Source organism: Seriola aureovittata, chromosome 19, assembly GCF_021018895.1.
Source record: "Seriola aureovittata isolate HTS-2021-v1 ecotype China chromosome 19, ASM2101889v1, whole genome shotgun sequence".
In the NCBI taxonomy this organism is placed as follows: domain Eukaryota; kingdom Metazoa; phylum Chordata; class Actinopteri; order Carangiformes; family Carangidae; genus Seriola; species Seriola aureovittata.
In genome coordinates, this window is record NC_079382.1 from 21,041,319 (window position 1) to 21,062,889 (window position 21,571).

The 21,571-nt window shown below is 41.0% G+C and overlaps 2 protein-coding genes across 2 annotated transcripts in view; one reads left to right on the plus strand and one right to left on the minus strand.

Annotated features, from left to right (window-relative positions):
* The window catches only part of nt5dc1 (5'-nucleotidase domain containing 1), a 57,374-nt gene extending 37,034 nt beyond the window's left edge, over nt 1-20,340 (minus strand). The window contains exons 1-6 of the mRNA XM_056405511.1: nt 19,949-20,340; nt 18,059-18,150; nt 17,630-17,701; nt 17,353-17,462; nt 17,181-17,260; nt 17,006-17,087 (exon numbers count right to left, since the gene is read on the minus strand). Of these exons, the coding sequence (XP_056261486.1) occupies nt 17,006-17,087; nt 17,181-17,260; nt 17,353-17,462; nt 17,630-17,701; nt 18,059-18,150; nt 19,949-20,041 (529 nt within the window). The 5' untranslated portion in view covers nt 20,042-20,340. The remainder of the gene's footprint in view (nt 1-17,005; nt 17,088-17,180; nt 17,261-17,352; nt 17,463-17,629; nt 17,702-18,058; nt 18,151-19,948) is intronic.
* col10a1b (collagen, type X, alpha 1b) lies at nt 10,985-16,925 on the plus strand. Its single transcript, XM_056405510.1, has 3 exons — nt 10,985-11,110; nt 11,561-11,693; nt 14,451-16,925. The coding sequence occupies exons 2-3, from the start codon at nt 11,576-11,578 to the stop codon at nt 16,304-16,306; spliced, it is 1,974 nt and encodes a 657-aa protein (XP_056261485.1). The 5' UTR covers nt 10,985-11,110; nt 11,561-11,575; the 3' UTR covers nt 16,307-16,925.
* Nucleotides 20,341-21,571: the final 1,231 nt, after the last annotated feature.

Genomic DNA, 21,571 nt, shown 5'->3' on the forward strand with positions numbered 1-21,571 from the left:
ACGACTCCCCGTCACTCTCAGCAGCAGCTACTTAGTCTTTTTCCTTCAAGCATGTTTCACAGCAAATGTGTGTCCACTTACGCAAAGCCAGTGGCCCAATAAATGTCTTTTTACTCTGCTGTCTTAAAAGAGTGTCTCAGAGAGAGTGTCTTTAATGTCCTCCCAGTAATGATATCGTAGAGGAGCGGTGGCCAAGGTCACTTAACCAGTGGTTATTATGGTTTTGCGTGCAGCCCCCCCTGTATGATGCATAGGACTGATTTAAATCCTCCATGGCATTGACCAGCTATTCACCAACTGATGCAGGAATAATTATAATCAGAGGCAGATGAATGACCTTCACGGCGACTGATGAAAGTTTTAAAGACTTCATTAAGACTTATCCTCATTACGTTTATAGAAAATGTAATCAGGTTGTAATTAAGTTTCCTTGCTAAACTTATTTGCTGTTGCAGTTTAATTGCAGAGAGGTGTAACTGCTTTGGCAGTAGAGTCCTTCTCCAGTCAAACCAGCTATGACAATGAGACTTCCTACGGCCGAGCCAGCTGACTTCCTGTTGCCTCCCTGCACATACGAATGGGATCAAACGAAAACTCTCTGCATGTTATTGAAGGCAATGGAGCAAAATGTGATGATAAAAATCGTTATGATAAATCATGTGGATTGTGACACGTTTTTTTACAGCCACTCCTTCTCCAATGATTGTGTATGGGGAAAAGAGTTTCCTGCCTCCGGAGCTGTAGAGTCTGGATCTGCAACTGCAAACCCTCCATCACCCCATGATCCTGCTCAACACCTGCTGCTAAATGTATTATGATAATAATTATTAGGAGTAGTAGTAGTATTATAGTCATCATTATAATGGTTGCTGCTACTGTCACTATTATCATTATCATTGCATGGTGGTCCTTCCCGCCGCTCTCTCTCTCTCTCTCTCACTCTCTGCCTCTCTCAGCCCAACCGGTCGAGGCACATGGCCGCTCACCCTCAGTCTGGTTCAGCTCCAGGTTTTTGCCTCTTAAAAAGGACGTTTTTTTCTTGCCACTGTCGCCAAGTGTTTGCTAACAGTGGGAATTGTTGAGTCTCCGTAAATGATATTTTAAAGAGTACGGTCTCGACCTGCTCTATTTGAAAAGCGTCTTGAGGTGACCCCTGTTGTGGTTTGGCACAATAAAAGCTAGAATTACCCCCAGTGGTTGTATACTTCCGCCACTCAGATTAGTTTCAGGTTACATCCCTCTTTTTCCAGACATATAAAACATGAACAATTTGTGTGAGATTTTGTGAGAATTGCTGTGTGAAATTTGGAGAAATTGCCTAAAGGAGTTACGGAGATATTGCGTTCACAAGGCCAACACCGCATTTTGTGAGGTCACCGTGACCTTGACCTTTGACCTTTGACCACCAAATTCTAATCGGTTCATCCTTGAGTCCAAGTGAATGTTTGTGCCCAATTTGAAGAAGTTATGAGATATCGTGTCCACGAGAATGGGACGGACAGACGGGAAACAATATCCGACTCTGGCTGTCACCGGTGCGGAGGCGTAATAAAAATGGACTTGACTCTGACATCATGTGATAAGAGTTTTCCCGCTCTGTTTTCGGGGTCTTCGCCAGAGCAAATAGGACTTCCTGCATTGTGGAGTTTCCCACCCTACTTTTCGTCCAAGCTCGGCGCTGTCAGGACAGCTTACAATTACTCAGCAACATGAATCCACATGTCAAAGTTCACCAAAATGTGACTCTACTGAAGGTTTTGGAGACGATTTCATTCACCTCAGAAAGCCCGTCCACGTTGTGAGTGCATCCCCTTGCACGCCAGGTGTCGGCGTGAGTGAGCATGTATGCCTCCTCTCTCTGGCTCTCTTTTTTTTTTTTTTTTACTTCCTTTAACCAACTATTCCCTTCACTTTTCAACTAACCAACAACACGAGTGCAAAACCGTGAACGCTTCCGAAAAGAGCCTCAAAGTGTTTGACCTTATCGCCATCTGTAAAATTCATTAAGACTACAAAGACACGCTAAAGACGTAGAGTTCTGGGAGAGAGATCACACAGGAAGTGCGATGGAGAGAGGAGGAGGAAATGAAGGCAGACTCCTCTTTGCTCCGCCTTGAAATGTGACCATTCAAAAGAAGTATAATCAGACACGGTCGCAAAAGAAAACACCTCATACGACCTAGTTCACTGGAAGCATATTGAACCTTTTAGTCTTTAGCTTTTGTCTGTACTCTACATTTTAAAAAGTGTCTTTGTGTATTTCACCAAGTCTTTTTTTTTCTTTATCCATCTATTCTTGTCTGATTGATATTTGTTAAGAAGTGGTGGATTTAAACACAATACCCCGTAAATTACACCAACATTCAAGGCCATAAAACTGTCCGGCAGTAACTTTTGGGAACATGAAGCCCCCATTTTGGGAAGAGCAGGAACCTTCAGACGGTGTTTACATGTCTTAGCACAGCTGAAAGATTGCGGCGCCTGAGCTTTGTATCCTTCTTCCACACCCTCACTGTGTTCTTTCTCATGCACCCCCGTAAACAACTCATACTTTGATGTTTGTTTTTTTTGCAGCAGACGGCGTGCGGAGCTATTTGAAATATTTCACAACAATGCAGATAAAAGAAAAAGATAAAAATCTTACACTTAGCCACTAAATCCAGATGTTGGCTTTGCTGTGACGCAGAATCCTAAATAAAATTGAAAAACACTATTTAGCCAAATTTGCTCTATTCAGATTTACTCATGGAGTGCATATTAAGTCTTATTTAAGCCTCAACTAATGGGTATAATAGCTTTTACTACGTCCAAATTCATATCCATTTGTGCTATCTATTCATCAACTGTGGTAGGAATCAAAACAAAGATATTTATACTGCTTGTGAGATAAATGCTATTCGTGACTTGCTCCTTATTCATTTCGACTGAGTGATGCTGGGTTTCTTTGGAGGGGGAAAAAAAAAAAAAAAGAGCTAAGGGCCTCTTAACTTCCTTACGCATTCCTCCCACTGCCGCACTAAGAATGGTTCTCAGGGATCCTTTCCCAGCCCAACACCTAAAATAAAATGGAAACCGACAAAAACAACAACAGACCTGAGCCAGGAGAGCAGCCTGGCGAGGGAAATCCACACATTCTCCAGTATATTTAGGACACAGGCCACCGGGGCTGATAAGCACCAGGTTCAAAATACCATAAAGACCTCTTAAAAGGACGTGTCCATGTGCCAGGAGTTCATTCATAGTATGTTAATAAAATATAAACAGCCAACAGGTGAAGAGCATGAGAAGGTTCAGTCCTGTATCAAAGGGATTTCTTGCTGCCACAATAATAAACGTCAGATAAAGTCAATTTTATTTATATCGCCAAAAATCTGACCAAGACTTTTTAACATCAAGGACGCTAAACAGACACAAATTAGACCACAGACCACATTTTGAGAACCACTGCCTCAGACCTTGCATTCGAACAAGAAAGAAATGATGCTGTTTAATAACTGATGAAAACCATCTTCCTGAATTTATTTATAGTTTGAATTTTAATTAAATTCTCAAAACTCAATTTCAATAACTTTTTTTTTGTTCTGTGCCTTATATCAAAAAGTTGCTCCATTTCAATAAGCTCAATTCAGATCTAAAAATTCAGGTCAAGTCAAAAAAAAAAAAAACCTGGTTGCCTACACAGGCCTGGTCAAATCCAAACACTAAATTTCAAGATATAAAACTACAACAAGGGAAGCAGCTGAGCCTGAATAGAGTCTGATCTGACGTCTGAGCTGGTAAACCCCCAGGAATGGAACAAAGACCAAAGACCATTAATGTCAATGAAACCGGCAGAACACGAGTAGGTGCGTCTGTTTGACAGTTCGTCACACATTCGTCTATTTCACTGTTCAAAGAATCGAGACTGCTCTCATTGGTTCCCCACACTGTCAATCAATCAAAGTGTCTACCTGCTTCTGAATGTAGTGATTTCACTGGTGTTTCATCAGTCTGTCATAAAAAAAACAAAAAACCAAAAAACCACACAGCAGAACCAACACTTAAACCCTCTCTGAGGAAAAAGAAAAAAGAAAAGAAGATCAACCTTTCTGGCTAACAGGTTTTTTAGAAAACTGTAAAAGGTCACGACTTAACCCTGAACACGGCAAATGACCTTGCATTCAGTTGACAGAATCAAGGACCCTGTGGTGGGGGTGGGCGTGGCTCCGCTCCTCAACCAGAGATTCAATCCATCACAGTTTTCATCTTCAGTGTCCCTCATTTTAAAGTTTCCATAGTCTCTCAAAACGAATAAAAAGTGTACAGATGACGTTTAAACATGTTTGCCTCGGATGTCTGCAGGAGCTGTCAGTGTCGTTCGTTCCATTTTTGTCTTTGTCCACCATAATTATTTTGAGCTCTGCGTAATTTTGTAAACACCGGCGCTCCTTCCAGAAAAACATCAACATAATAGTGTTGTAGCTGTTTAAGATGTTGGGTTTGGCCTCCAACACCCTTTTTTCTCACCACTAACACCAGCTCCTCAGTCAGTCAGCAACAGGCCCGAGTCTGCGTCCCAGTGACACTGGAGGACCAGGGGAACGAATGTGAGCAGGGACATGCACAATGAAGGGATAGTGAAATCCTGTACATTGGATAAGTTCCCGGTGCCGAAACCAAAGGAGCAGATGGTAAAAGCTTGATGGGGTTTACAGATGATGCGGAATCTTATACATAAAGCTTGTAGACACACATTGTAACACAGACTTGTTTCCGACGCCTGGGTGGACCAACACCATGTAGCGCTCAGTGACCCTTCAGTTGGCAAACATGTCACTTCACGAGTATCACAGAAGAAATATATCTTGTTGGAGTTGTAGAGTAAGGGAGCTGCTTCTTGCAGAGTCGACAAAAAGCCTTATCTTTACCCCGTAGGAGTAGAACCCTGTTGTTTTTGCTCAGGTTTATTATTTTTCTGCCAGATTGAGCTGGAAGGAGCTATAAACATTTAAACTTGACACAATGACTGAAAATCAGCTTCCCAAGAAATATGAGCTCAATCCGCCACATGATGGCGGTGTAGTTAAGGCCAATTTCGGAGAGGCCACACCCCTCACAACGTTGGTCTGATTGGCTTGGAATTTGACACACAAGTCCAGCTCAATGTGCTCTACAAAAAAGCCTCCTGGACTGAACAAGTTCGCTATAATGGATTTTTTTTTTGCTAATTAGCTTAACGTGAAAAGAGTAAAATGAATAGAACTTTTAGAATTTTGACTTTAAATACACTAAATTTGGTATACAAGTGTTTTGTCAATTTGAAGTGAGCTGGAACGAGCCAGAGACGCGAAAGTTGGCACCATAATTAGAAATGATGTGCAAATGCTTCACAAAAAATATGATCCCAATCGGCCCAATGGTGGCACTATAATTAACAGTCAAAAATGTGAAACGTTTAAAAGGCTGCCCCTGCCACACATGCAAGTCCTATTTACTTCAAGTTGAAATCACACCTACAAGGCAATACACATCTAAACAGAGACTATATACAAAGTCTTTTGTGGAAGTGGAATATGATGCTTTCATTAGTGTATCATCACCTGAATCTAAGAACCATTTTCATATCTACAGCGGGTGTTTTATGTTACCTGAAGGCCACGTACGTTCTCCTACACACTTGGAAAAGGAGGGGTGGGGGGGGTATTAGTTGGTTGCATTCTGCAAGCTCACAGCTAGATGCCGCTAAATCCTACACACTGGTCCTTTGAACGCATGTCTCTTTAAATACTGTCTTCATCAAAGACCACAATGGAAATGTGTGTTTGTATCCATATCATTGACCTTTTGTAGGTGTGTTTGTTAATGTCTCCTTTCTTGTAATGACAAATATACTAAACTTTAAGTAGTGTTAGCTTGCTAACTTTGGTATCATTAGCTTTCAGGCTAAAATTTTTAAGCTACTGTTGCAAAGGTTTCACTTGCTTATCAGGTAAAATCAACTAGTGAAGCTAAACTTTTCTTTTTTATCCAAATTATTGGAGTTCAACAGAAAAGCAAAGTTTTGTGTTTGTTTTTATTCTCCATTTTAATTATTTAAGTCTTATTTATTGATGTTATCAGTTATATTTTTGACTCGTCTAATAATCTCTTACTGCCATTTGTACGTTTTGAGCCTCCGTAGATTCAACCCCAGGCAGGCTGGTAATATGTGCAACATATCGTAACGTATCAAAGACTAAGATGTGTGATTCTGTAGAAGCATTAAGGATTTTCTTGAGATGCTGGAATTGACAGATTGCGATACCACACCTGTAAAAGCGGATGATTATGAGCTGGTGTGGGAGGTGCAGTAAAAATGAAAAGTACTGGTCATTATAGCACTTACTCAGCTTTGATTTAGATAATTGGCTTTAAAGTAACCCATTACCTGCTCCTAAAATAAATCCTAAAATGAGGGCAAAATCTGATTTGGTAACCCGAAAAATTCAGCGTCTCTGGCTTTAATTCTTTTTCTCATGAGACCAGCCTTTCCATAATTTTATAATGACTTGGGCGAGATCTTGTCGAGCTGAAAAAAGAAAAAGAAAATCCAGATGGATGCAGTGAGGGCTTTTGGTTGCTATTCTGAATTACAGTCGGCCTCAGGTTGGTCAAACTTCCAACCATGATTTTTGTGTTTGGGTCCCTGTAATTGCAGCCAACACACAGCCAGGAGGTCAAGCTTCAGTCCTTCCATTCATAAAGCTCTAAGTGCCTCTTAGTGGCACATTTGGTTTATTAAAACGTTAAATCTGAGCCACCGTCACTTCCCATCTCAAACACTCTATCTTTAGCTGCTGCTTTCCACTCTTCCCTGCTTGCTTAGGTACATCAACCTGCAATTATTTTCTCCTCTCTCTCTCTCTCAGACACCATGGCATCCTCAAATCTCTGGAGCCAAACGGAGACAGGACTGTCCAACAACGGAAATATACAAATAAATACGGATAAAACATCTATATTGTACATCCCTTCTAGAAACAAAGCAGTGGTGAAGAATTATGTGTTTTTTAATTATATGTTAGATGACAGTTAAAAGTTGCCCCTTTTTTTTAGCATATGTGGGTCTACTGGCCTGTATGTTACCAATACAATACTATGTAAAACAGAGACAGGGCTATTTACCAAACCACAACACTTTTTTGACTGAAATGCATTGAAAACTGCCAAATGGTAAAAACTGACATGGAGTGTCTGTTCATATCCATAGCTTTGTTTATTTTTTTTAAATATATATTTACCAATTTAAATACTTTTTAAACAGAATTTTTAAACTGATTTGTATTTAGGCAAAGTTCTTGTATTGTCTAATAACACAATCATTTAATTGGAAATCTTCAGAACAATTCAAAAAGGCAGTAGTTTACAATTAACATCAATCTATAACCAGCCTGGGTCTGAAAAATAAACTGAATCATTAATTAACAAGTTGAAAATGTAGAAAAGCAGTTAAGTTTAGATAAACACCATATGACTACAAATCACAAATACAATATGCAAAGCTGCAAAAATCAGATGTGACTTTGTGTTTTATAGGTTTATCAAGATAATGTGGAAAACAGAGGCTGAGCATTTTGGGGGACAAGCCGTCATCACCAGAGGTAATTAAAGCCACTGAAGGAGCATTAAGTCACGTCTGAAAGTGCAGCAGTAGCACGTTAAGATGTTGGGAGGGGCAAAACAATGGTTACAGCAGACCCTTCCCAGAAATACCACCCACCCTGCCCCTCGGGACGAAGAGGGAACGAGGACGAGTCCATATCATACTCTTGTCAGTGTTGCATTCCATATAGTTCATCTCCCCTCCTAATTACATGTTTATGCACTGTGATTGCCTTTTTGCCGTACACAGCACAAACCTACCGAGAAGCAGCGATTGAATCTAAGTAGCCGTTTACATTAAACCTCACAATGGCCAGATTTAGTTCAGGAGGCATTAATTCTGACACACCGGATAAAAAAAAAAAGGAAAAAGTAAAAAAAAAGAAAAACGATCTAAATGAAATGAAGGCAGCCATGCCTCACTGCGGTCACAGCCACTTTCATGGTGAGATGCAATGGCATATCTGCAGCTTAGAAAGTTGTTAAATGTCGACTCCACCCCCCACACTACTCTGTCATTTAATTCAAAGAGTTTACCAAAAGATGCCCACGGCTCATCTGCGGCTGCTGCGACGTTGGCAGTTTAAATGATATGGGCAGAGGGAAGGGAAGGCTTTCCCAAAAACCACAGATCTATTACACAGTGGCTGCACCAATCAAGACTGTAGATTTAAGGTTGATGAAGATCACAATGTTTAATCCTTGTTGCTATGCAAACAAAATTTATATCACGTTCAACCATCAAAATAACTTTTTATTTTCTTCTCTTCTTGTATTTTCTTTGTGAATTTCCTTTCTGGAGATCAATGAAGTCTCATCTTATTTTGAAACAAATGTAAGGTATCCTCATTGAATTGGTAGAATTTTTTTCTCTTGTTTAAAGAGACTCAAAATAAAATAAAACACTGAGATTTGTGGGTATTACAGCAAGAATATCATGTTAATTTAGCTTTTTTTTTTTTAAATCTATGAGCTATCCTGGAAGTAGCTGTGATTGTTCCATATTTCATGTATTTTTGCTTGCGTTGCTGTTCGGTCTGAGCATCTGAAAACAGTAAATATACAGCAACATATAAAGACATTCACTGTGAATTGAATATCAAACTTCATACAATAACTTGAGATTCGGGACGGCCAAGAAACAGTCTGACGCATAAACTCCCACAGAACTACAACATGTCATTTTTAACACTTGTGTTTTGAATTAAACAAACAATATGTAACATGTCAATTAATCAATCAACTTTAAAGATCCTGTAAGGTGGATTTTGTGACAAGTCAGACCGGCCGTTTCCCCCGACCTTCTGCTAAGCTAAGCTAAGCTAAGCTAAGCTAAGCTAACTGGCTGCTTGTAGGTTCATATTTAGTGTCCAGACATGAGAGTGGTGTCAATATTCTCATTTAACTGTTTTCAAGAAAGCAAATAAAGATGTTACCCAAAATGTCTAACTCAGTGGTTCCCAATCTTTTCCACCTTAATTCGAGAAGAAAAACAATGGAAGGAGTGTTTACACATTTTTTATCTGTTTGTAATTATTTCATAATTTTGTTTTAAAACATTTTAAAACATAGTTTATTTAAAGTCTCAGTGAAACATTCACTTCCTACTATGGTGCTGTTTTGCTAGCTGCCCTCACTAGCCAACAAGTTCAGTTTTATGTGATATGTGCGGTTAGCTAGCACCCAAAATCACATGTGGCTGAGTTTATGAGTTCAACATGAGCCATCAAAAATATTTTTATGTTTTATAGAGAAGAGAAAAATTTTGATATAAAAGATACAAAAAAAAAAAAAAAAGAAAACTTTGAAAAATGCATTTTTCATTTTACTTTGTCTTTCAGGTTTAATTTTTAACCGTTTTTGATACGTTTGTTTTCTTCACCATGAATTACAGACCAGTAATGAATTGGTAAGGTCATCGTAGAAGCCAATAGTAGATAACTGTATGCATCATTATTAGGCATTTTGTAACACAGTTTAGTTTAACAGTGTTGTACCATTACATAGGTTTATGTAGAAAAAGAAAAATATTTTTTTCCACACAGCAGATATTAATATATGAGTCTCAAAGACCTACTCTAATTTGGGCATCAGAATTCGGAGCACAGAATCATTTCCCTATTAGATTCTATTGTTTCAGGCTTTTTTTTAACACCTTTATTAACTATTTTAATGTATAAAAAAAAAACACCTGCTGGAGATTCGTAAAACGCTGGATCAGAGGATGGTATTTATTCACTCACTCCTCAAGTAGAACTATATTACAGCAGAACGATTGCAATATGAGGCACGATTACAGTGGGAATGGCAATTTTTGCAATTCGCTGTCACAGAAACAAATAGATGGGGGGTTATCTCTGTAGCACCACAATGTCTCATTTAAGCTCCTCCTGAAAATTGAACTTGGCCGTATTGCAATTTCGATTAACTGTTCAGCTCTGACCTATATCAATACATCTATATCTGTGCTCCGAGCTCCTCTACTGCTGCCACTGTGTGAGTGTGAGCTGCAGACCAGAGGCTCCTCGCAGTGTGAAGCGGCTTGAAACCTCACTTCTGCCTCCTGCTGGCTTAAAGCTGCAACTGTGGGTCAGTGCAGGTAACCACATGCCAGTTCATCAAAGACAACATGCAGACATCATCATGAGGTGGAATTTAAATCTCTAGACAAATAATCAAGCCGGTTGCAGGTTTAGAAATGGATTTATATTTGTGAACAACATCTTTCAAACCCAGAATTTGGAGATTTTAAAAAAGACGCTACAACTTTCCAGCATCTATTAAAAGCTGTGTGTCGTTTCAGATTTAACCAAAACTTAGTGAAAACAGCCATTTGGTGCATGACCTCTACCACAACCTCACTGTCTTCAGACCGGAGAAAAATATTGTCAGTCTCACACAGTCTTTACTTTTCCAGAAAAACACTCTCTTAGTCAATTACTTCATGTCTTTAGACTGAAAAAAAAAAGAAAAAACACCTATGTTTGAGCAGCTAAAAATGTTCAAAAAAAGAAACACCAGGCTGTTTGTCGAAAAAGTGCAAACAGTGTTTAAGGTGTCAGATGTAAAATGGAATAAATGTCAGTTTTAAGATCTGCCACAGAATGAACTACAGGTCAAACAAATGAGATGAATCGAGAAATGAACTTATGAAAATAGGGATCTGACAGGAATCCCCCTCACTGCTGCAGACAGAGAGAACCACATGAAGAAAGGGGGGGGCATCACCCTGAAGTGACATGCCTCCTGAGGACATGGCACCCATCATTAAAGATGACATCAGAGCAGGGAGGGGCCTTCCACGCGAGGTAGATCCTACACGATGCTGGAAGAGTGGCTCAGTATAAATACCTTGAGCCCAGTGCCCTGGGAAGCAGCAGCTGCCACTCAGACAGACAGGCTCCACAAACTAAAGGATATAACAGCAAGGTATTGGGACAGCAGCCTCCCGACCCCCCCTGACTGTTTCTTTGGAGCGTAAACCATCACGGTAAGTTGCCTTTTTTTTCTTCCTGATTTCAGGTTAGTGTAGTGGGGAAATCCCAGCTGCAGCCTGGCTCTCACTGAGAGGTGGGTCGGCTGCCGGTTGCTGCTGTAACAAGTGTAATGAGCCATGTGCTAGTGCTGCATTCACACTGGGACAGAATCTTTCACTTTTGTGAGAACTTTGGAGCATGAAAAAATAATCTGTTGACAGAGATGTTAGGGATCATTTTTTAAATTAGAAATGAAAGATTTTGACATTTATCTTGCAGCTAAACTCCTCAATTAACTTGATGCATGATGAGTGTGAGACAAGTGCAGCAACATGTGCACTGTGCCACTCAGATGCATCATGCATGGTCCTTTGCTTGTTGAATGTCATTAGAGACAAAGAGCAACACTACTTCTTTTTCTTCTTCTTCTTCTTCTTCTCATAAACAAATTTTTGTCTTTGCAGGTTTGGCTTCACAAGATGGACCTGAGGGTAACCAGCGTTCTCCTCGTCCTCCTAGCTTTGGCTGAGGCGACCCCTGATAGGTACTACCACGTGCCAAAAGTAGCCAAGGCACACTACCCCGTCAAGAGTCATGGTGAGTCGCATATGACTTTTCACACAAGAGCTGTTTGTGTAAAAACTAGTGACAATTCTTAATCCTAAAAAGAGCAATGCTGCAATTATTATAAATAAAGATGGTTCCGATTCAACTGGGTTAAATAAGCAGGCTCACAACAAAATTCCTGCATCTATATATTTTTAGTATAATATTTAAACACCTGTGAAGCCCATTGTTCAGTTCATATCACTGCAGGCTGCATTCAGAGCTCCTCGGCTCCATAATCCATCAGTTTCTGCTTAAAAGTTAAAACAAACCTAAACAAGTGAAACTGCATCAGAAAACACTTCAAAATTACACGTCTGCGGGAATTTATTGGATATATGTTTACAGACTTAACTATAACTCGTGCAGGCTCCCACTCAAAGATGTTTAAATCAAGTCTATGCATGAAATATAGAGTTAGAACCTACAATTGCATGACTCTAAACTGTAATTCGGTCAAATCAAATTACTCCCATAATTTGAAATTACTAATCTGAAAATGTGAATCTCATAAATACAGCAGCCTTTTTCATCAACAGCAAATTTCTTAATTAACTGCAAATTCAAGTCATCATCCTCATCATCATTATCATCAACACTCCGCAGCCTGGCAACACCCTCCTTCATTAACTGTCATCAAGGTGCTCACCCCACCAGGTCCAGTGCTGCGTCTCATTGGCTGAGAGCACAGGGCTGTGGGTTGAGGTGTTGTGAACTGCTGTGAATGCGTAGATCTGTATATAACTGTGAGGTGGGGTATAGCAGTAAAAGAGCACTTGTGCTCTAAATAAATACTACTTTTGCATGTGTAATAAAAGAAAAACCCAAAGCAGTGGTGACGGTGTAACTGCCAGGGTGATGTATGAGACCGTTTCAGAACTAAAACCATAATTTAACGATGATTCCAATTTTGATTCAACAGTTGAGAATTTATTTCTCCAGTTTTGTTTTTGAAGGGGTTCTGATGTGGTTCGACTGTGAGCCTCCGCATAAAAATATAAAAATAGAGGAGAAAGTTGACAATGAGAGCTAAAATCTGTCAGATCTCCAAAACAGATGTTGTTACCACGTTGCAGGCACGCCCTAACAAACTGCCTTGTGGTATTAAAATCACACCACACAATAAGCATTTAAAAAAACAACACAGACTGGAGAGAAACACTCTGTCAAGTTCAAGCAGTAAATCACTCTGCCGGCGAGATAATGAAGCTAATTTTTCCAAAATACAAACAACAGAAGGATTACGAAAAAAAAAAGACTCACAAACAACCAAACTGAATGGATATTATGTAATATACTAAATATGAGTGCAATAGTACTTTGAAGGTCACATATGGTTCAGCTCCTGGGTCAGTTCCTGTGGCCACCATCCTCACCTCCAGTTTGTGGTGTTCCTGGCTGCCACTAGGTCCAGTTCTGGCACAAAATTCCCCTGTGGGGTTTCGGGCACTGCCTTATGTGGTTTGAAAATGACAGCCTTTGACAAAGAATTTTCATCTCTAAACACCATTTCAAAAGAGAGGCCAACACTACCGGATTTGTTGCTTTGACGGATCAATGACGCATCCAGAATTATGGCGCATGAAGGAATGTGATAGCAACTTTGACACAGATGCTGTTTGTGCACTGTTCAAAGATAAGAATAGTTCCTAAACTCTATTCTATATGTCTTTTTAATGTTAAAGCCCTGGTAGATTAATTTTGAGTTTTTTTTATTACATTTTTTTATTGCAATACCAAAGTCCTGCCTACATTCTTATTATAGCGACCAATTTATACATGAATCGGCTTTAAAATATATTCTCAAAGACTGAACAGAAATTAAAGACAAGTTTAATATAATTTGTGCTATAGTAATTAGCCTTAGGCTAACTTGCAAAATGTATGCTAATTTATATTAACAAATAAATCAAATAAAATTAAATAAAAAGTTCCTGTAAGTCTTAAAAATGTTTGTTTATCCTATGTATCACTTTAGTGATAAATATAGACTAGTGAGCAATACCTTGAGTTTATATGCCAGTTTAGTGCAAACCCATACATTCATTTGACCTTGCCCATAAACTCTATGCTATGTGGCAGGAAATGCATCAAGGTGTTGTTGAAAACTCTCAGACCACTAGCTATACATTCATGGCCATGGGCAGTGCAGGAAATTAAAGGGTGCAGCATAGTGCGGGCAAATTGAACTGAAATGTACAGAAGCTGGTGTACTAGGTCCCATGTCAGTAGACGTAAGCTTGGTGAGAGCATCACCTCAGACCAGTGGTGCTGTTAAGACTAAACTGGGGAAAAAAGGGAGTGCTGTCCTCACAACCCATCCCCACAATCATAGGGAGGGGTGCTTTGAGGCAGTTTGTTGTCTTACAGAGTAGAGTACCAGACTCTGGGTTATTCAAGGACCATGGAGGCATCCTATGAAGTGCATTTCAAAGGCACGAGAGTCAGAGAATGTGCAGAGAAATGCTTCAAGATGAAGCCATTTCTTGATCATTTCCTTCCTCATTTCCTTGGGGAGAACTAAGCATATCTTAATGTCTGCATCAATTGTTGTATGCTTGTATGTGTATCGTTAATATCCTACAACATCATGTGGGATGCTGTGCAGTACCCTTTTTACATCAAAGCTCATGATTCAGTAAAACAGACAGTTATTGATCTAACAAAGATACCTGTCACATTACAACCTGTGCATCATATTACCGAAATAATTGTATCACATGTATCTGTATTTCTGTATTCCCTTAGTTGTTGCAGGTGAGCAAGGTGCTCAAGGGCCTCCAGGTGAACCAGGACCAATGGGACCACCTGGACCTCCTGGAAAGAGTGGCGTAGGACATACTGGACCACAAGGACCACCAGGACCTCCTGGACCTGCTGGCTACTCTCAAGCAGGTAAACCTGGTGGCCCAGGTGGCCCTGGAAAACCAGGTACCCCTGGCATCCCTGGTGATAGAGGTGCACCTGGCTCAACTGGACCAATGGGTCCCAGAGGTGCACCTGGCACACCTGGAACACCTGGACCTGCAGGATTCTCTTCTGTTGGAAAACCTGGACCATCTGGCATTCCTGGAGCAATGGGACCAAGAGGAGAGCCTGGCCTGAAGGGACATCCTGGTATTCCTGGTCTTCCTGGCTCCAAAGGAGAGAGAGGTATTGGGGTTCCTGGGGTTCAAGGAGCACCAGGCGCAGTCGGACCAATGGGTCCATCTGGTATGCCAGGTAAACCTGGAGTTGGTAAACCTGGTGCCACTGGCTATCCTGGAGAACCTGGCAAGTCTGGCATGCCAGGAAGGGATGGTGCTTCTGGGCCAATGGGTATGACAGGGCCAAAGGGTCACACTGGGGCTCCAGGCGTAGGAGCAACAGGAAAACCAGGCCAGAATGGTACACCAGGTATGCCTGGACCTATGGGGGCTAAAGGTCCACAGGGTCCATCTGGTCAGCCAGGCTCCCCTGGCATGCCAGGTGTTGGCAAAACAGGAGAGCCTGGAATACCAGGCAGCAGAGGATCCCCTGGTACTCCAGGAACCACTGGTCAAAAGGGAGAGCCAGGTCCAACTGGTTATACTGGTCAGCCAGGCGCTCCTGGTCCTATTGGCCCAGCTGGTCCACAGGGTGCAAGAGGATTCCAGGGTGAGGGAGGCCCAACAGGACCCAAAGGCGACATTGGTATGGTTGGTGCACCAGGCCCAAGGGGAACCAAGGGTGACCAGGGAGCTCAGGGTTTCACTGGAAAACCAGGTGTCCCTGGGGCAGTAGGTCCTTCAGGAATTCCAGGTCACAATGGTCCTCAGGGTCCAAAGGGTTCTCAAGGCCACACCGGTGCCCCAGGAATCCCAGGTTCAAATGGCGCCCCAGGACTAAAAGGACACACAGGTGGCCCAGGAGCACCAGGAAAAAGTGGTGAGAATGGAAGACCAGGACCCATGGGACCAGCTGGAGCACCCGGTCAATCCGGTGCCCCTGGACCTAAGGGCCACCCAGGTATGCCAGGCGCACCTGGTCCAGCTGGCTTAACAGCTAAGGGCGTTAGTGGTCCTCAGGGTGCACCTGGAATTCCAGGTGCCAGAGGTCACGATGGTCTTCCAGGCCCTGCCGGTCCTCCCGGTCCACCTGGCCCACCAGGAGAGGTGGTCTACCACCATGAGAAGAGCATGCCAATCAAGTCCCACGAGGTTGTGATGTCTCATGAGATGATGAAGGCCCCCATGTCTGCCTTCAGTGCTGTGCTGACCACCGCCTACCCCCCATCTGCTACTCCTATTCAGTTCGCTCAGGTTCTGTACAATGGGGAGAACCATTATGACCCCCACAGTGGTGTGTTCACCTGCCAGATCCCAGGCCTCTACTATTTCAGCTATCATATCCATGTCAATGGTGCTAATGCATTGGTGGCCCTCTACAAAAACGAAGAGCCAGTTGTTTTCACCTATGATGAGTACAACAAGGGCTTCCTGGATCAGATGTCAGGCAGTACTGTTCTTATGCTGCATCCCGGTGACAGAGTCTATATCCAGGTCCCTGATGAGGAGAGTAATGGTATATTTGCCGCAGATAATGTTCACTGCGCTTTCTCTGGGTTCTTGATTGCCTCAACGTGATTTCACAAATCCAAATAAACCTCAAAACCTTACAATCATTGAACTACTCAGAGAAATAGATCAGTTTACAAAATTCCAAATTGAGATGGTAAATTAAGGAAAAAGTATGGTTGTAAATTTTGCAAGTTTAACTGCCTCATTCAAATCTTGAAAAGGTTTTGCTAACAAATGATTTGACAAACAGAGGTATTAATGCTGACTAAAATGTAAAAACACATGGTTCAAATTGATCCCGCTCCCCAGTTCATCTTGTGTGTGCATTGGCAATTTTAAGAAACATGAAACCATATCGGAAATGTTTTAAGTGGTGCTCTACAACTGCCTGTAACATTTACAGCACGTCTTGTACTTGTGTTCGTTTTTATTAATGTCTGTTGTTTAAGAATTTTCCTGTAATATACATACAAAAGACACACAAAACTGTTGTACTATATGTTATCAGAGATCAGCACATTCTCACAAGCACTGTGACCAGCAAAAAAAAAAAAAAAACACAGAATGAGAAATTCAAACTGCATTTTTTTTTCCAAACAACTATGTCCCATTGGATGTGTTAAGTTATGTACCACTTGCTGACCAAAACACAGAATAAAAGTTCTAGACTGAAAAAGAAAAATAATCTCTGTGTCTTGTGTGTATTGTCATTCCTTACAGAACCGGTCCTCGACAAGAAGTCATCAGAAATGAGCAAAAGCTTACCTTTGAATGCAGATGTGTTGTAATTGTGATCAATGGCCGCAACCATGTCTTTCCAAAAGTCCGAATTCACCTCATTTCCTCGCTGTTCACACAAACGTTAAAAAGTTACAATTTTTAATATGTTTTTCCACATGAAAATATCAACCATTAATATGAAGCCACACTCAAATATTACCTTATGCAACATATCCACAACTCGTCCACAGAGAAGAGCCCCGGGTAGATCAAAGTAGTTGTCATAGTAATAGTAATTTGCTGCAAAGACCAAAATAAAAGTATCAGTATCAGTTAGGAATCTAGTGAAAGCATACAGCTACAGTTATTAAAGATGGGTATAGACATCACACCAGATCTTGTGAAGGAGGTATTGAGGCTGCTGAAGTGCTTCCACTCCCTTTTGGGACCATAATGTTTGATGATCTCTTCTGCGCTGAGGTCATTGGTTCCATGTGTCGCTCTATAAAAAAAAAAAAAAGCAAGAAATAGAATAGAATAATACTTATTGATTATCATCCCACATTAAAAAGGTCTGTGAAAGCAATGACAAGCTGTACAAAGAGAGTGAAGATGTGTGTCCTGGGAGGCAGATCAAAATGGATTTCATGCAGGAAGAGCAGAGCGTACCGCAAGACAGTTCCGTCTTCAGCAAGCTTCACGAGGTTTCCATCCTCCAGATCCACCACTAGTCCTTTAAAACTAGACACAAAATCCAGAGTGTATATGTGATAAGAAACAACAGAACTGAAAGATTTTAGGTGGGTTAGAAACCGTGTACTCGTTACGTAGTTGGTTTGTTTTAACACTGTATAATGTCCTGCTTTAGTATGTATCATGGTCACCATAAAAAAAAGTTTTTACATCTTTAAATTTAAAACATTAAATCTGATTAAAACCCAAACCTCAAGGGATAACGTTTCACCTCTCTTTAAGAAACATAGCCACAGGTATTACATTAATATATCCCTAACATCCCTGTAAGAGAAACCGGTATTCATTACACCTGTGTGTCATTGTTCCCCTTTATACTGTGGGAAACTGCTGCTGCTGACTCACCAGAAATCCCAGGTAGCCGGGGTCAGGTTCAGGAGGTCCTTGTCATAGCCTTTATGCTCCACCAGGTACCTGGCAAAGCTCTCATAGATGAGCTGCAAACACAAAGAGGAAATAACATCACTCACCAGACTGGTTGAGTTTCAACGCATCAGCAAGGAAATGTGGGAATTTGGTTGTTATACTATTATACTTGGAGTGTATCTTTAAAGTTGCCTTACTTTTTACCCCTTTAGGTTAAAACACAACAACAATTGTTATGGCAAATGTATTAGTAAACAGTTTCCTTCTTTCTTTTTTTTTTTACACATGGAGCAATTAGAATTAATTTAGGAAAATGTCCAAAATTTACTCCAATAATAGCTCTGTTTTTGTTAGCTTAGCTGCTAAAAACTCCACTATGTTCACCAGCTAGTTGATAACTTTATCTGTTTCTTTATCTAGTTATTATTAATCACAAATAATATTCATTTAGGAATGATGATAATAATAATAATAATCTTTATCTATAGAGCACTTTTCAAAAACTACATTACAAAGTGCTTGTCAAGGACAGCAAAAAATCAAATCTGATAGATTTCAAAGAGAAGAAACAGATAGAACAATTAAAACAATTGGGAATATAAAAACCAATAACGAGCTAATTTTAAGAGAAATAAAAATAATTAATGTAGAATTAAAACTAGGAAAAGCTCTCCGATAAAGTTTTAAGAGGAATCTTTAAAGAGGTCACAGACTCAGCCGACCTGATTTCCTCAGGCAGATCGTTCCAGAGAAGACCTTCACCTGAGGATCTCAGGGTGCGCACTGGTGCATATTGAACTGATAGGTCAGAGATGTAACCAGGAGAAAGGCCAACGGAGAGCTGTAAAAGTAATCAATAATATCTTAAAATCTATTCTGAAACATACTGGGAGCCAGTGTAAGGAGGATAAATCAGGGAAGATGTGGCAGCAGAGTTCTGTACAGTCTGGAGACAATCAATAGATTTCTGATTGACACAAGTAAAAGAGACTGTTGCAGTAATGTGATGAAATGAAGGCATGTAAAATAGTCTCTGTGTCTATAAAAGCTTAAAAAAAAGATCATATTTTAGAAATATCTCTAAGATGGTAAAAACATGATTGTAGAAGCTCAAACTGAGATTACTATCAAACCATATGCCAAGATTTCGGAATATGTGTTGGCCCTTAACATACATTGAATTTTAAGAGAAATCTTTAGGTGACTGCATCTAAAAAACAATCAATTAATCAAAAACGATATCAGTATTAGTAAACTAAGAATTCCCTTACTGGGTCATGCATTTGGGGTTCACTATCCTATGCTACTGCACTGACAGGATGAGTGGACATACATGTGACATGATGGGACAAGAGAGAGCATGTCTGATCAAAACAGACCGTAATGATTAGCAGTGATTTATTTATTTGTCACCCAGTGTCACAGTCCATCCCTGTGCGCGCGCTGCGACTGTCCTAATTATAGAAAACGCAAGATGATACGAGGAGCTGCTGGCTGCCAACAGGCCTCAGAGGATTTAAAGACATGTATGAGCATCACCGCCGACGTTCAACCTGTGAGTCACGCAGAGTGACTGCAGCATCAGGAGCATCATCCTGCACACACACACACACACACACACACACACACACACACACACACACACATGTACCTTCAACCAAAACTCATGAGCATCATCAGCCACAATATGTTTCATAACGGCGGGGCTGAACTGACAAGTGACCGTGGAGGGGTTATTGACAGCTCCGAGCTATTTTTAATCCAGATGTTTTGCTGATCGAAGCGTCACGGCCACCGTACGGTTATGTATTGGAGCTAGCTGCCTGCCCCGCGCTGCGCACACACACACACACACACGCACACACTCACCCTGGAGGTCTCCTTCAGATGGTAGCGGCAGAGCGTGTGGTCCAAGTCGAAGCCGATAACATCGCAGTCTGACAGGCTGAAGTATTCGCTCATTGTCGCTGAGGCCACCGCGTTGGTGCACACACATGAACTTGTGCACAACACCAGCGATGAGTCAATGTCACTGAATTGACGCCGCAGATGGGGACTGCGCTCTGTGGACGCGTCACTCAGTCCTCCGCTCACATACAGTGCCGCGAAAAGAGAAAAAAAACAAACAACCTCCGAGTTCGTTTTTCCTAAACCCGCAATCGATTATCAGTGAACAGTTAACGTCAATAAGTTAAAGCAGCGGAGCCACAAGCTAAACTCCCGTGTGCCAGAAGAAGGCGGTAGAGAGGCGGCAGCCAAAGTGCGGGAGAGCGTGCAGTGCTTCCGGGTGTGAAACGAAAAACCGTAACGCACGGTGAAGACGCGCAGAATGAATTCAGGAAAGCGCATTCAGATTCGCAGGGCTGGCCCCTATTAACCCCCTGTTCCTCACCTGTTGTGTAAAAAGTGGAAAGTCATTATAAAAAATGTACCTCTGCTCAATGTTTTTACATGACATACTAATGGAATATTAAAGATCCCACATTTCACACTTTTACAGTGGTTTATATTAAAATCATGTGAAATAGATCGTAAAACGTCAATGTTACTTGGTCTGTACCAGGGGTGGAGGAAGACACTGTAAACATTCTAAGCTTAATCCCAATTTAAGTTGATATTATTATTTTATATCATATACTGTTTACTGTATCAAGACATTTGTACATCATTTGGGGAAAAACATGAAAGTTGCCCAAAAAAAAAAAATCATGCATCATATTTTGAATGTAATTGTTTTCTGTCTCCATCATTCTGAACACAACAGATGTTGGCAATGACTAATTTCCACTACTGCCACATAAAAAGATTTACGGATTTAATGTTTAGATGGCAAATCTACATTTAAATCCAGACCGTAATAATATGTGCTAACTGAGCAGACATGGATCCACAACAAGGCCAAAGAAATGTGTCAGGTAATTTATGGCTCAAAGTAATATAGTTGTATGGATTTTCTCTGATTTCTATCTTTAGGACAAATAATTCAGACTTAACTTGGCCCCAGGAGTAACATATGTGACATTTAAGCCTTTCATTTATTGCTTTCAAATTAATGAACTGTATGTTTATGAACATTGTGATTATCATTTATTAGTAACTTGAACATAGTGCAGAGCTGCTGTTGGACTTATACTTGCAGTTTACCTTTAGTTACAGCTGCAGTTTATTGATTTTTGCTGCTGCTGCTTGAGGACTTCATGCTGGTTCACTCTGTGTGTAAACGTGTCTTTTAATAAACCAGCATGTTATCTAATCTGATTCCATCCTGTATCTAAGTGAAGAGCTGGCGTGGGGAAAATAGCAGGAAATTAACAAACGCCGTTCAGGCCCACCGCCAGAACAGTAGGTGTAATGGCCGTCCGGCACGTGCGGCGTGCTTCCGGCCTTGTTGTGGGTTGTTGGACTCCGATACCAGGCGGACTGCACCTCAGCCGGATCTCTGGGCCCAGACCCGGCCGAGTCTTTGCCAGAATAATCTGAATAACAGCAGAA